At 44.2% G+C, this 15726-nt stretch overlaps 1 protein-coding gene across 1 annotated transcript; it reads left to right on the top strand.

The window, feature by feature from the left end:
• The first annotated feature begins 126 nt into the window (after positions 1-126).
• On the top strand, positions 127-15374 carry CRTAM (cytotoxic and regulatory T cell molecule). Its single transcript, XM_069786198.1, has 13 exons — positions 127-278; positions 3594-3740; positions 6478-6630; positions 6845-6976; positions 10044-10214; positions 10768-10824; positions 10957-11022; positions 11259-11366; positions 12126-12197; positions 12703-12807; positions 13215-13361; positions 13744-13827; positions 14561-15374. Exons 1-13 carry the CDS (start codon positions 230-232, stop codon positions 14689-14691), a joined length of 1422 nt encoding a protein of 473 aa, XP_069642299.1. The 5' UTR covers positions 127-229; the 3' UTR covers positions 14692-15374.
• Positions 15375-15726: the final 352 nt, after the last annotated feature.

The raw sequence follows: 15726 nt of genomic DNA on the forward strand, positions 1-15726 counted from the left end.
AGTTTCATTTTAGGGACCTGTGAGGTCACCGATTTCTCAGCGGTCGGAAACATGAGACGGAGCAGGGGAGAAGAGAGTGGAACAGCTGAGAGAAGGAAAGGAGGCAGAGACCCCGGCAGTGATGAAGTCACGGTAAATCTGCTCCCCCCGTGCTGAAAAGGGACCTGCTGCGCAGCGGCCCCGGCAGAGAGAGGAAGCCAGCGCCGTCCGCCTGCACCCACACCGCAACATGACTTTCACCAGGGTGCTACACGTCGCGGCTCTGTTCCTGATGCAAGGTAAGCGATAAGCATCGTCTTAACACGATCTCCCTTTTGCAAGCAGTCCAGCTTGGAGAGCTCCATTTCCAGTTTCAGCATGCCACGCGCAAGGCAGCTTTGCTGTTGTTTTCTTGTTGGCAATGCCACGTTGTCATCAATTCCCAGAGCACGCTGGTGCTGGATTCCAGCTGACTCCTAAACCCGGCATCGAGGAGACCAATTCACCTCCTAGCAGCTGGTGGCATGCTTGAGATGGCAAAGCATTGGGGAATCTAAAGATTCTCCCTTAAATTTGGATAGCGGATCACTGCTTACTTTCCATGGCTTGGATATCTGTGTATGCCTTTGTTCATGTATTGTGTAAAGAAAGGCTAATATAAGAAGTCAGAATAGTTTAGAAAGCACTTGCAAAGTACTTTGAAAATGAAAAGCACTTTAAATGCTCAATCTCCTTACTCCTACTACTAGAGGATGTAGCTTATACTTACTTTGTTAATCTCCTGTCTTTCATACACAGAAGAGTGTGAGAGATGCATATTTGACCACGTCAAATAGAGAAAGATTTAAGTAAGGAAAGCAGCAAGACAGCTATTTACAGCTCAGGATTCTTGCAGGTTTCACTCCTGACCTTTGCAGGAGGACTGCACGCACGAGCCTGGTGCTGGCCGAAGCAATAGTCCCTCTCCCTTCTCAACAAATGCTGGAGGAGAAACCATAGCAATGCTATTGCTGACACTTTGCTAATGCTCTCACACACAAGGGTATCGTTAACAGAGGCCACGTGAAACCTCGGTGTCTAAACAGCAACAAAGCATTCTGTAATACCATATGCTTAGGATATTTTATTACCATTGATTGTGTTTAACAGAAGCCAGGCCTTAAGGAGCTGTCGGTTACATTCTAGCTGAATCAGCACTTGCAGTGCCCTTTAGACTTGCTCCAAATCAGCAGCTTCCACTCTGAGCACACAATCCCTCTTCCCCCAGTATTGCTACAGACTCCTGCATGCTGAATTTTTACCTGCTGACAACCGCTAGCTGCTCTTGGCCATCAGAATTAATTCAGACTCCCAGTCACAGGTTGGCAGCCACAGGTCAAAAATAACTCATTAAACATGATGTCTCTATAGGCTACAGTTTTAAAGATAACTCTGAAATGATGCATTGAGTGCATATCACCGCAACAAGTTCTCTGTGCACTTTCTGATGGCTAAAATAATAGTAACCAGAGGCACGAACCATTCTGTTCAGTTGCATCCTACAATTTCTAGCAAGAAATTTTTGCCCTTTCTTGCCAAGAAGGTGGATATATCACTGTACTTGATGCCAGACTAATTTTTCCGGGTAGCTGGGGCACCTAGGATCCACACAGTACAAGAATCACAGTCCCCTAGAGCTGGCACGGCAGCATCTCCCATGCCCCAGTGACTGTACTGTGGTGGGCTGCAGTGGCTTGAAGACCACAGCCATGTCAAACTGCCCCCCATGCGAGGAAGGAAATTTGACCTGTGAGTCATGGTCTGAATGAAGTCATGGTCTCCCATGGAAGTTACGTCTATGCTCTGTTCTGGGGGCTGCTTTCTTCTCTTTTAGAAAAGCAAGCAACACCCCCACCTTTCCTTGTTCAGTCTTGCTGCTTTCACCTCAAAAGGTGTGACTTGAAAGACCCCACAGTGCTGTTAGCGACAGGAAACCATCGCTACAAAAAAACACAGAAGGGCCCTGTGCAAAACCACAGACAAGGTCCTCTCTGCTACCTTAACAGCATACACCTCCCGACACAGGTCTTCACAAGTGGAACCCCTGCAAGGAGGTTTTCCTTTCCTACCGCTCCTCTGCAAATGACCCCCACGTGGCACAAGCCCTGAAAAACCAGCTGAGACACTAACCCTAGGAAATGGAGGTGGAATCAAGAGGAAATATAAGCCAAAGGCATTGATGTGCCATATGTGATGGTAAATCAGCTACGGCCACTCTAAGTTCAACAGGGCCTCACCGGCGCACGGTGATTCAGTCGAACCCAACCTGTGGTGTCTCCTGGCAGTAAAGGATAGACAGCAGATCTGTATTGCAGAGTTTCTCCTTAGCAAAAGCAGCATACATGATGCTTACAAATTTGGAAGTAAAAATATTGAGATATTACAAGGAAATCTCTTCTACAAGCTTATAGACTCCAAAAATTAGATAGCGAAGAAAGAGAAAAGACCTATGGTGTATTTGCTATTTGTGAAGTCCCAAGCTACAACACTGACCATTTTCCTGGGCCACGTCTGGCCCCCGCAATGTCGGGTGTGCTCAACTCAAGGGTAAGGCATGGCAACAGATCCCCAGGAGAAACTGCTGTCTTACAGGGAGACAAGTCCTTCCTCTGATTTTAGTGGTAAAAAGATCAGGTCCAGCAAGAATGCCCTATGATACTTTCATTTCTGGTATATTTTAAAATGTTTTTAAGAAAATGAAAAGCTTTCCTGAAGCCCAGAAAGATTTGTTTCCCCAAACTGCAGTGCTTATGTATGCAGTAGGAACTTGCAGCAGACAGCTATCTGGAAAATAAAATCAAAACACACAAAACGGGAATGAAAAATAAAACCCTCTTACTGCCTATTTACCTAACTCTGACCCAGGCACTGCTCTTAGTAATTTCTCCAGGACAGGCTTTTTTCTGAGGAAGGCAATTCATTCCAGGTCATCAAATATTTTCACAAAATGTATTATAGATCTTAGAATGTCTGGAGAGAAAAACACACTTTACTGCCCATCTGTAAAATTAACTGGGAGGAGAGAAAATGAAATTTCATTTTAGTAACCTGTGCCATGCCAGGTTTGTGGATCCTATCTTTGAAAGAAGTTTCAAAGCCAGTTCAAAGCAGTTGCAGCATTACAATTTCTGAATAAAACCCCCTCATTTTTCAGAGGCGCTGATCATTCACTGCTCAGTCATACAGACTTGCAAATCAGGTTCAACAGCTCCAGAATGGAACATGGAATGATGAAAATTAATGTTTGTGCTAACATACAGGGAGAATGTGCATTAAAGGGGTCTGCTATCAATTCTTCGTTGACTCACGTGGAATAATGTTTAATAACTAAACCTGGTTGTGCTAGCAGGTGAAGATCACAAACCTTTGGTACAAGTCTTACCCAGTGACTGTGATGACCTATCTAATGACTGTAATTTATTTATAACGGTGCAATCATATTGGCAAGTTTCCTAATGTAGAAAAACCTTTACGCCTTTGAAAAAAGGAAAGTTGACATATTACTCTGTGTGAAACATCGTCGCTTTATTTCATGTCACATTTTAATACTTGTTTTTTCCCTTTATCTCTGGCAGGGGATTTTCCAGGAGCTGGCAGTGAAACCATAACTCTAAAGGAAGGAGAGGACCTAAATCTCCGCTGCACCCTCAGCAGCGACAACAGTTCAGCCCGGCAGTGGTTTAACCCTCACGGGTTTGCCATTTTTCTAAACACCCACCGGGGTAAGTGTGAAAACTGAATGTAGCACTTTCCACGGGGGGCTGGAGGGTCACTCAGAAGTGTGCTTTCCTGGCTCCCACCCATGGCCAGTCTGACTCACCTGCTCCCCAACTGCTCGAGGTGGTTTTACATTCAGCCCCTTTCTGGCAAGAAGCTGACGAAATGGAAACCTCCACAAGAGTGGTCTGGCACTAGAGCTTTTAGCAATGAACTGTAGTTACCACCAGCACCAAGAGATTAGCACAAAAGCCTACTCTTGCCTTACAAGAGAGACAGGAGTGGACATGCCTGAAAGCCCTGGGTACTCTTCCTCTCATCGGCAAATTCGATGTGCATCAAGAGGAAATTTTTAGAAAACAAGCAGTGATTTCCAATATGTGCTGACAAAACCGAAGTTACAATTATTGTGTTCCTTTCCACTCCCTACAACTCATGTCTCTCTGTCCTTATCTCTCCTCCTGTTGGCCTAAATTCGACAGCTCTACAAGATAAGGACTGCCTTGGTCTTCCCCATTTGTACAGTACCTAGTCAGCACCTCTGCTTGCTAAAGCCTTTAGGCTTTAATGATAATAATGACTGGGATTTAGCCAAATGACATTGGGTACCCAGCTCCCATTGAAACTGCCCAGGAACTGAGCGTCCTCTTCGGTTGCTCTGGGAAGCCCAGGCACCAGGTCTTGCCACCTGCATCAAACCAGGCTACTAATATTTCCTGCAAGTATTGCCAATATTTCTAAATGGAAAACGTAATGAGTAACTGTTGCTCCTATTTACTCAGTTACAAGAGCAAGTGGGATGAGTGTTCATTAGCAATTTTAAATGACTCACACATGTATGTATTTTCTTGTGGAATCCAGGATCCCAAGTTCAGTACTCTCAGTATAATGCATATGAACCATTAGAATCAAATGGGATCAAAAAAACCTCAGTGCTGAGCCACTGACAGCTAATCAATACGGGAAACAGGGCTACTGCAACCTGCCCTGTGCTGCTTTGACATCCAGGCTTCCAAAAACCACAGCAGGCTATGGCAGGAGTTCCCCTCTCCTGTTGTAGTCTATTAGTCCAATCATGCACCCAAGAACTGCAAGACCTAGGAGGAAATCGCCTCTCCATCAGTTATCTCTATTTTTTACATATATGTATGTTCTCAGTATTTTACCCTGTAGAGGTAGGCAAGAGCAGCAATAATTCCTTCATTCATGCAAGTTCTCTATGGCCCTAGCTACAGCCACAAACACTCTCTTTCTATGCAAACAATTTTGGACTGAGACACTTTATTCTGCCCATGTCCAGTTTTAAACATCTCCACCTTTTAACGGCTCTAGCCTTTTTGATGCTTCAAGTTTTGCTGAGTTGACACAGCAATTTAATAAGGTTAGGGAAAGAACATATCCACTAGTCTCTATAGGAGCAGACCCTAACCCGAGTGAACAAAACGGTATCTGTCTTAAATCACCTGAGGATTCAACCCATAGTTTCCATATCCCACAATTCCCCCTTCAGTAAGACGCGTGATATAACACCCACAAGGACTAGAATTTGCAAAGTATTTGGATCCTTGATAAGTCAGACACACTGAATATTTTCCTTCTGCAATACAAAAGAAAACAGTCCTCATTTAGGGAGAAACCAAACTTTACAGCGCCAATGGACATTTTCATTTATTCTGAATCACCACTGTGAATCTCAGTCACATTGCTTCTCCAGTAAACCACTTCATGAATCAGTTCCCTCCAGTCTCATAGCTAAAAATATGACAAGCTAGCTACAAGTCTTACATCATGGTGTTTTAAAGATCCTTTAATAATTAATCACTTCATAAATTATAGTACTGCTGTGATTTTCTCCCAATTCTGTATTTCAACAAGACCTAAGCTAAAAAAATTAAAAATAAAAAGATAGGTTTTGAGGTCTTTTTCTCCCTAATGACTGGTAGACAGCCCCAGTTTCAGTTCAATTTAAGGGCAGAAAGTTACACTTTCTATCCTGCGATTGTGGGAAAAGTCCATGTGACTTGCTGGTCTGATCCCAAGGACTCCCATGAGTCATCCAGCAGGAGGAATGAAGCAAAGACTAGAAAGTTGAGAAAGAGAGAAAGGGAACTGTACAGCAGAGTACAGATATCCTAGGAGATGGTCTCATTAAAATCAAAGTAATTAGACAAGGGTAGGAGAAGCAAAACAGGCAAACAATAAGCAGTTAATAAAGAGGTGTGTGCTGACCATAGTGTTCATTTATATATCAAAAAAAAACACCCAAAGAGGGGAAGTGATTTTTTCAAAGCCAAACAAAGGCCTGGGGAATGGGGAAGAGAAAGGTCCTCAGTCTGTGAATCTATGCTGTATATTCAAAGATCATACTACTTTTCTGACCATATATCATGTCCTCACACCCCAATGTTTGCTTGTATTAATCCATCTAGGCACTTAAAGAACCCAAATTGCTACAATAGCTGGGAATACAGGAACAAGACCCCCTGAAAATAAAAGCAAGAAAAAACATGTCATTTTGCCTGCTGACAGCACACATCTCCCCTTCTTCAATTTACTACTGCGTCTGTACTAGCGCAGCACCAGCTAGGAATGTTTTATGCTAGAACTGCTCCCTTACATCAAGTGCTGATGAATTAGAAAAATATAATAAAGAAAATGATCCTCACTCATTACTGCTTTGATTATCTGTCTTCCTCTTATGTACCAACACGCATAGCATGCTGGGTTTTCTTTTCCTTACAGCTTTAAGAGATCAGAGGTACAAACTTATCCGTTATTCAAAGGATGAATTATCCATCCAACTGTCTAACGTAACAGTGCACGATGAAGGCGTATATAAATGCTTCTACTACAGCACCCCGTTCAAAAGCAAGGACGAGGCTGTCAAGGTATTAGGTAAGTTCCTTCACCTGCTTTGTTCCAGAGGAGCAGAACAACAAAGCGAGCTCCTCAACTGCAGACCTGCGTTTCTGCCTGCAGTTGTATGGTGCTTAACACAACATAAGCCTCGTCTTAGCTCAGTCCCCCCCAAATAATGCTATGTATGCAACCATTCATAAAACTGAGTAGAAAGATGTACTATAACTGATTCTAAATCTTACTGCTGCAGCTACTCCTTCTAATCCAGTACTGGAAGTATCCCAAGACACAGAAAGGAACATCACACTGTCTTGCTATACCCAAGGATCTAAACCACAGCCCCAGATTACCTGGCTGTTGGACAATGGGATAGAGCTCCCTGGTAAGTGTTAAAGGACCAGGGATTGATTACTAACAATTTCTTCTTATCAGCCTTGGGCGCATGTAAAAATAATGGAGGATGAAACACCTTCTGCAACACATCAGCTGGGGCTACCACTCATCCTCCACTCATTTAGTACAACTTGGACCCCATGGTGCAGGTTTGGAGAAAAATCAGCACTAAATTCCAGTATTTGTGCAAGGGAGAGGGCTCATTTGCTTTGCTCACATTCAGGGCAGACCACCACCACTTGGCACCAAAATCCCTTGAGAGTCTGCAGGGAAATTCCGCTGAAATAAAATGAAACCAAAACTGTGGAGGCACAATTTTCAAAGCCCCAGTATAAAGTCTGTTAACAAATCCATTATCACTATTTCCATATTGTAAATAGTAGACAGATTTTCCTCAGCTTTGCTGAGCAGCTCACAGGCACACCAGCAGCATTTCTCTCTCATTAATGTGTTCAGAGCCAGGCAGCTCACTAGCAGGAGCAAGAAGAGAGCTCAGGAAACTCAGCCCACACCACCCTGCAACGCTCCCAGCAGTGAGAGGTCTGCACGCATCTGGGTGGACACAAGCGAGGAGGAACAGAGCCACCACATAGCTCGATTTAATTTGTGTATGATATAAACAGCTGCTTTTGAAGGCCATGTTCTAATAATAACTACCTTACTAGCTGTAACTGTAGCACAGTGGAAAGGAAATGCACATCTGTATCACAGTGTGAGGAAAATACCCATAGATGAAAATGCATTTTCCTTCACGTATCAACAAGCTCTTATTTGTATTTTGCATCATCAAGCAACATATTCAAAGCTTAGACTAATCTTCCTCCCCCCAGCCCCAAGATGGCTTTTTTAACTAAGAGCTCTAGAAAAAAAGAGAGAAGTGTGCTGGCCTCAATATAGCTAGAACTCAAGACTAAAGAAAAATATCCAGGCTGCCAGATACACAGGGATTAATGCATCAGCATAAAGCCCTATGCTTAAAGGAGTTGCACTCAGGGGAAGCAGCATAGCTGGCAAGTGAGGGACATGAAAGCCAGGGCAGGGAGCTATCTGCAATTGCAGGGGGAAAGGTGCTCTGGAGCAGCGCATAGGTCTTGGAAAAGCAGGTTCTAAAATCCTGCATGTGTTTGGGAAGAGCTGGACTCTGTGTGTGACTATAAGGGCTTTGGAGAATACCAGCTGTGAAGGTTATGAAGAGCTCAGGGAAGCAGTATGTCACCTCTACGTTTTTATATACATTTTTCCCAGTGTTCTTCTAAAACAAGGGGTTTCCTTAAACTTGAAACAACCTCTTTTCTGGCCTGATAAAGGACATCATTTGTAACATCACAACACGCAACTCAGACACTAAACACCTCCCACGACACATAAAGCCAACCATGCATTTCTCCACTTGTCTTAGCAAAAACCTATACTTAACCTTGATCTCCTCCTTACCTCTGTAGCATTAACCCGGTCAGCCCTTAGAGCAAGCCATCCCAGGAAGAACTACCTAACCTTCCACCTCCCGCCCCACAGGCACCTGGAATGTAATTAAGCAGTGCAGGGCCTGTGCGGTGTCTGGGTGGTTGATTTCATCTGTGGCTGGTTTTCAGAGAAAGGAATATTTGCATGAAGAGGTGCTGATTTCACCATGCGGCCTGCTTGTGGCCGACGCGAATTAGAGAAAGGAAAAAATAACTGCCCTAATTCACTGTTTCTCAAACTTTCTGCATGTGTCTTTCCTTTTTTTTGTGGATGACAGTCTTTGAGGAACACTCCTTCCTCCCCCTTCCATTCTCAGCTTTAATCACTTACTGCAAATATTTATACTAATCAGAAAATAGCTAATACATCTTAATTACTGGCAACACCTCAGTTCCACCAGGGCTCAGCAGGAGCGAACCAGTTGTAATTACTGAGCTGTTGCTGACAAAGATTATTTCCTTCCTAGCAAAAACACTCCGAAATCCTTTTGAGCTCTTACATGACCCTGCTGGGGATGGAAAAGAGGGTTGAGAAATACTGGTCTATATGATACAGCAAGTTATCTGTAAAGGCTAATTTGGAAACAAGGAATTTCCTTCCTTTAAACATAAGGGTGTTACCAAGGGTAACAGATCAAGAGAAAGCATCAGTTTGCTTCCAGAGAACCTCTACATTATACACAAACAGTAGAAATTATTGTGTCCCCAATGGCATTTAAAGTAAACATCTGAAAAAACTTTCCTCTCCACCAGAGCTATTCAAACATGTCTCTTTGTGTCACATGAAATACATCTTTATTTTTCCGTATCATATAAATGAGTAGAAGTCAGTATTACCTGGAGGACTAGGAACTACATCAGACAAGTTACATGGCTCTCTCTAATTCATTATGGCAAGGCAATTAATCTTTGTGTTTAACTTTGCCCAGCTGCAAAAGGGGAAGAGGCAAACCTGCACTATACAGATGATGGAGGACTTGCACAAGATTTCATAGAGTTATATACGTGTTTATTTATTACAGTCTAAACATTGCACATCCATATTTATTTTATTTTATTGCACAACTTCTTTTTATGTTTGGGGTAACAAATCCACAGCTATTAAGACACAAATTCAATGCCCTTGAATATCACATAGCAGAATCAGAACTTTTCTAGATCTCAATCGTGCTGCAAAACAGCAGGTCCTTGCCTTGAGGCTCCCCACTGCGGGCCATGCGTGGCTGTGGCACACAGAAAAGCAATTTATTCTGTTCAGTAAGGAGCAAAAGTGCTGGTGGGCGTTTGGACGTTTCACTGCGGTCCTGCAGGGTGCTGTCGGGGAATTTCCCCACATGTGTCATGAAACTGAGCAGAGGCTGTGGGCTGAGCGCAGGAGGTGCAGCAAGGTTTGCACTTAACTGCCAAGGAAGAAAACATGACCTTGCTGCCTTTGGGCTCCCATGTAATCCATTTACACAATGAACCACTTGTGCACAGTAATCAGGTGCTGCTTTAGCAGAGCAAAGTAATGCAGATTGTGCCTGGAAGGTTTTTCATTAAATTGCTCTTGACTAGAAAGCACTTAAACGTTTTCTTCCAATGGGTGTATAGGTGACACTAAGCACAAGTTAGAAGCTGATGGGAAGAAATGGACCACAACCAGCACGCTGACAGTCCTCGCCTATGGGCCCAATTCAACAGCCAGCTGCATCGTTCACCACCAAGCACTAAGGGAAGAGAAGCTGATGGCATCTTTCCGGTTTGAGGACCTCCCTAGGACAGGTACCACAGGCTCCCTCAGCAGATTTTTACCACTCTGAAGTGGCGAAAGTTATGCAGATACATACGCAAAGCTGAAGACTATAGCCTACTGCCCCATGTGTGGGATCTATTTTTAAATGAGAGGGCTACCTGGGGCAAAGACCAACTCCAAACTAAGATTTTGGGGCTTCTTCCTGCTTCTTAACTACCTTAAAATTCATTAAACATTAAGCCACAGCAGCCCAGGCAGGTCAGTTCTCCAATGCTGCTGCTAGGATTCAGGTGATGTTTGTCGTAAAGTTTTAAAGATAACTCAAAGTTTATGTTCTCAAAAAGCTGTGAGCTTCCCGTATCTCCTGCATATTAGACACATGCACCTGGAAAGCGAGCAGGGTGTAAATATTGTAAATTAACACTGAAGCTGCTTGCCCAATAATTCTCAGTTTGCCTTCTGCCTATTTACTCATCTTTGGGATGGATCTAATTATTCTTACTTCATTCTTCCTTATATTGCTTGATTCAACAAATGCTTACGAAGTGCTCTGAAAGTTGTACTGTTGTCGGGTTTTTTCAGCGACAAAACCAAATCCTGCACCAGCTTCGCATGTCTCTCAGAATGAGCAATCTGCAGGTAGGCATTAATTGCTTGGCCTCTTTTTAATTAATGCACAGGTGAGATAAATATGGCATCTATTCCCAGTTGCCATCAGCACTGAGGGACATTTTGCACAGCCTTCAGAACCACTTTGGTTTTTTTCCCCAGTGACCGCAGCAGTGTCAGACCTGAACAGCAGCACGGCCTCCGCTCCAAGCTACCCACAGCATACCAGTAAGTGTTTCACTTTCATTTTTTAATTCATTTCTTAGCGGTAAATATATTCAGAGGACAGGGAAGCTGAAGGTGGGAGGGTAGGACTCTAAGTACAACCTCTGATCAGATAGAGCACCCAAACAGTCAGGAGCATGGCATGTCCAGGGCAGGTTTCATTTTTCAAGGATCAGTTCAACGGCAAAGTGTGTCTTCTGATTTTTATCTTGTGTTTGGGGGCTGGTGGGTGCCTTTAGGATCCAAAAAAACAACCATCCCTTCTGCACTACCAGAGGATCCAGCAGTTACCAGCTCAGCGCCAACACCAACCCAGCAAAACCTCCAACCAGACACCGCATCTACTTGTAAGTTTGGTCTTAGTCACACGCATTTAACAAAACCAGGACAGAAATGCTACTGAGAACAGCGTTACCTTCCACGTTACAAACAAGCATGTGCCATAAAACCCCCAGCACTTCCTGCTTGTGCGGGGAGCCCTCAGTTTTACAGCCATGAAAGCAGGCAAAGCCTCTCTGGCTCGCTGCAGAAGAACATGAGCATCAGCAGGAGCAGCAGCAGCAGCTCTGGCAGCAGGTGAGCCCAGGCTGGGACCTCTCCAGCCGGTTGCAGTAGGTGGCACTGTGCAACAAGGCTTACCTGGGCATGCAGCAGGCTGCAGGCTCCAGCGGCTGAAGGCAGGAGGTGTTTCCAGCTGAAGAATTGAGAGCTCCACTGCCCAAATCGGTTGGCCAAAACCGACCAAGGTGGGCGCAGGCATGACAGGCCCTGCAGTGAAAAAAAAACCAGTCAGCTGGTTTAGAAATACATGAAGTCTTTGCTTATATCTGTTTAAAAGCGCTACATCGATGATGACAAACGTCACAGAACGGCTACATCCCGATAAACGATTCCTATGTACGCTGATAAACGTACATGGAGAGGGAGCCTGAACCTTTTAACAGGACTTTCACCAGGTGTGCTTACATACCTGATAAGGAAGGACATCTCTTATGAATGTAAAGTTTCGGTAGCCACAGCATGCGTTATCATTTTGGTTTTACAAATCAAAGGAGATATTGTCTGTGTGCATAAGAAAGCCAGAGCTCACCTCTCTGTTTGTGCAGGGTCCAAAGTAACGTCAGCTGCAGCAGGAAAGGAAGAATTCGCTGGTTCACCAAGTTATCGTGTCCCCAACGGTACGACCTTACATCATCAGACATGGGTGGCGGTGGCAAAGGACAGGGATTCTCACAATGGGTGACTGCACAATGTGAGCTATGAAGACAGTAAAAGAGTAGTCAGGGATATGAATACCAAAAAAAAATACCTGCTTTAAGGAAAAGGATACATGCTCATTCCTGGGTTTGCAAGCAAGAGAAGCAAATTGATGGGCAGGGAAAGCCCCAAAATGACCAAAGAGTCAAAGCTCAGCTTTGTTTTAATTTGGCTGTAAATGGGAACCATTGAGTTCAAGAATGTGTATGAGATTCTCAGGATTTTCTGTTCATAAAGCTTAGGTGGTCTAGATTAAAACAAAATACAGTGTTAAGGAAGTGAGCACAGAGCTTTAACTCAAGGGCTCTAGAAGTCCCTTTCCATTGCAGTACCAGGTGCCCTGGACTTCAAAGCTGCTGGGAAAATATGCATTTCTTAAGTATCCCTTTGCCCTTCAGAGAAATACTGTTCTTTCCATTCCTCCAGGGACTGAAACAGCATTCAATGGCAATGTCACAGAAGAGGAACTTTCCAGGACAGAAGCCTCACTACCAAGTGAAAACGTAACTGTGATTTCCATCATCACCTTCGGTACGAACTCTTTAATGACAGCTTCCAAACACGCAACGAGCTTTCTTACACCAAGCTGGTTCTCTCTGATCGTGTATCCACCTTCAAACCTTTTGTCAGTACACTAGGGTAATGCTGGCTTCCAATCTTGGGGAGGGACCACAGAAACACAACCATTTTTATCATCTAGAAAATTTTAAATTTTACTGTTTGTTGTGCCAGAGCACGAGTCCACTGATTTCAATCAGTTTTTCTTGTTCATACAAGAAGAAAAAATTTGACCTCGCATCCTAAACTTAAGTCCAATAAAGTGACTTCTGGTCTCCCACCATGTTCATCTGGCCTTGTCCAGGATATATCATTCTTAATTACCAGAGACGCACGGGAAGCTATTTAACAACACAAACATACACCTGCCTCTTTTACAGAGCAAGATCTGAAATCTGAAGGCATCAAAAAGAAGCAGAATAATCTCTTGCTGCCAATCCTGGTGGCTGCTCTGATTTTCGTGCTGCTCATCATTGTCCTGCTTTTTATGAGGAAGCTGAAAAAAGCTCATGGAGCGTGGAAGAGAGGTGGGTGATGGCCCTGTCAGAGCAACTGCTGATGCTGCTTTATTCAGAGGGGCTGGAGAGCTGAGGAGCCTGTTAAGTGGAGACAAGACACCATTCCTCCAGCCACCAATAAAACATCCTTCTCCCATAGATAGCGACTGTGACTTGTTCCAAACAACTGTTGAAGAGTCCCTGTAACTGACGGCCTTGGGCCATGCTTCAGCTGACACGAGGTGCCATGAAAGCCAAAGAAATTGTTGTCCTAGGCATCTCTCTCAGATGATCAGGATGATTGGATCCCCATTTTATAACTAGTCTCTCAGGATTTTTATGCTCAAGGCAGAGAGTGAGAAAGAGTCATGGAAAAATCTCACCATCTTAATTACATTTGTTTTCTGCACAGAAAATGATGTTTCAGAGCAGACACTGGAGAGTTATAAATCCAAATCTAATGAAGACAGTCCGGGCCATATGAAGAATGGAAACGGTAAAAAGCTTTAACCAACATAAACTAAGTAGAGCATTGCTACTGACCACAGCCAGAGCAGATTGCAGTCAATCTTGCTATACAGAAATATTTGCAAATTGCATGTTTTAAACCTGAATATTCTGAACCCAACCCTTTCATACCTGGAGGTCCACCACAGAGATTATAGCTTCAGCAAGAGTGATGCAGAACCGTACAAAATGAAAATCATTGCTTTTTAATTTCTAGGTTAGACTGGACAATCACAATGCGTTTATCTAGTTTCTAAATATAATCTACTGAAACACTATTAAAAATAATATGCGTGGTATGTACCAGGAGTACTGCTATTGTTAAACTGTCCTCAATGGCTCTTACGTGATTTCACCACCAACAAAACATTAGTGCTTCATCAGTCCTGTCCCCAGCCAGTGACTACAGACCGAGGCAGGTTTGTCAGCCTCCTCAGCTGGGGTATTTCTGCTCCACACTTGGACTTTTTTCTAAACAAAGGCAGCTTTCACAGGTGAATAAGCCCACGTAGCAAAAATGGGGGAACTTTGCCAACATTTTTCAACACGAGTTTATTGCAGCACCTAAACTGCATTAAAAGAGAAAGTGGCTTGTAATTATTGTCAAAATATTTTCCAAACTTTCCTTCTTTTTCAAATATTTTAAAATAAATATTTAAATCATGCAGGTACACACACACCCCCTTTACAAAATCAGTAATAAATGTCTGTTTATCTTTCAGTTGTCAGTCAGAAGTCCAACACGCAATACGTAACAGAAGGATATGCGGAAACAACGCAGAAGACTCCAACAGACAAAAACATTGCAATAAGTGAGAAACTGTTTGGATGTGGAAAGGAAACAGATGTATAGCAACGGTAAATCTATACAATGTGCAGAAAGGCCACTGTTTCCTGATACTTATATTACAGCGTTCAGATATCAGTATGATTCCAAGGAGCAGAAGTACAAGCAGCTACCCTTAATCCAAAAGCCAATTCTGCTTTTCTTTAAACAGTGGGACAGGTAGATGGGACCGGTGCTCCCAGAAACCTATTAGCAATGAAGAGACTGATCTACCTGAAATCCTCAGAGGATTTAATTAACCACTGCCAGAGACAGAGCTCATCGATCCCACCTCAGGTGCTATCAGCGACTAGGGTCCCGGCAAGGGAACACGCAGGCTATGAAGATATTCACGCCATGCTTCGGCCACCTCCTCCTCAAGCACGGGACCGCGGAGGAAACCCTGGGAGCTGCAAACCAACCGGGACTTGTATTATCTTATTCTGACCCCAAACCTGGGCATCCAGCTGCATTTCACCAAGCAGGAAAGCATCCTGATGTCCAAAGTGTTAGAAAGAAAGAAGGCTGTTCCCCCCTCGCTGGGACTTCTGCCTCGGTTTGTCACCTCGACCGTGACATGACGGCTCTCTCGGACTGCATCCGCACCGGTCTGCCGGCGGCTCTGAAACCCAAACGTGCCGAAAATGTGGAAGTCCTGTCAGCTAAGGGGCTGGCACACGCGGAGGGGATGCGTGATGTTACCCACGGGACCCCCCAAGCCAGCAGGCAAAGCGAGGAGGATGGCCAAGACTTCCCACCTGCAGGGCCCCGGCCCGCCATCACCGGGACCCACTTCTGCTGAGGGAAAACCCCACTGAATTCCTAAAATAAAGGCCGTTTACGTTACAACAGAAAGCCGTACTTGTTTTCCTCACTAGATGATCATTATTTCTCACTAGAAGTTAAGGGAAAAAATGCAGAAAACCGTTTCTGAACACCGCTAGAAAGAAATAGTTCCATTTTGAGGCGGAAAGTGGCTTCGCCCTGCAGCCCCTCGCCCAGCCCGGGCGCTACCACGCTCCCCGCGGAGGGGGGGGCGGGAGAGGAGGCGGACACGCTGCC

The sequence above is a fragment of the Haliaeetus albicilla genome, chromosome 7 (genome assembly GCF_947461875.1).
Source record: "Haliaeetus albicilla chromosome 7, bHalAlb1.1, whole genome shotgun sequence".
NCBI classification, from domain to species: Eukaryota; Metazoa; Chordata; class Aves; order Accipitriformes; family Accipitridae; genus Haliaeetus; species Haliaeetus albicilla.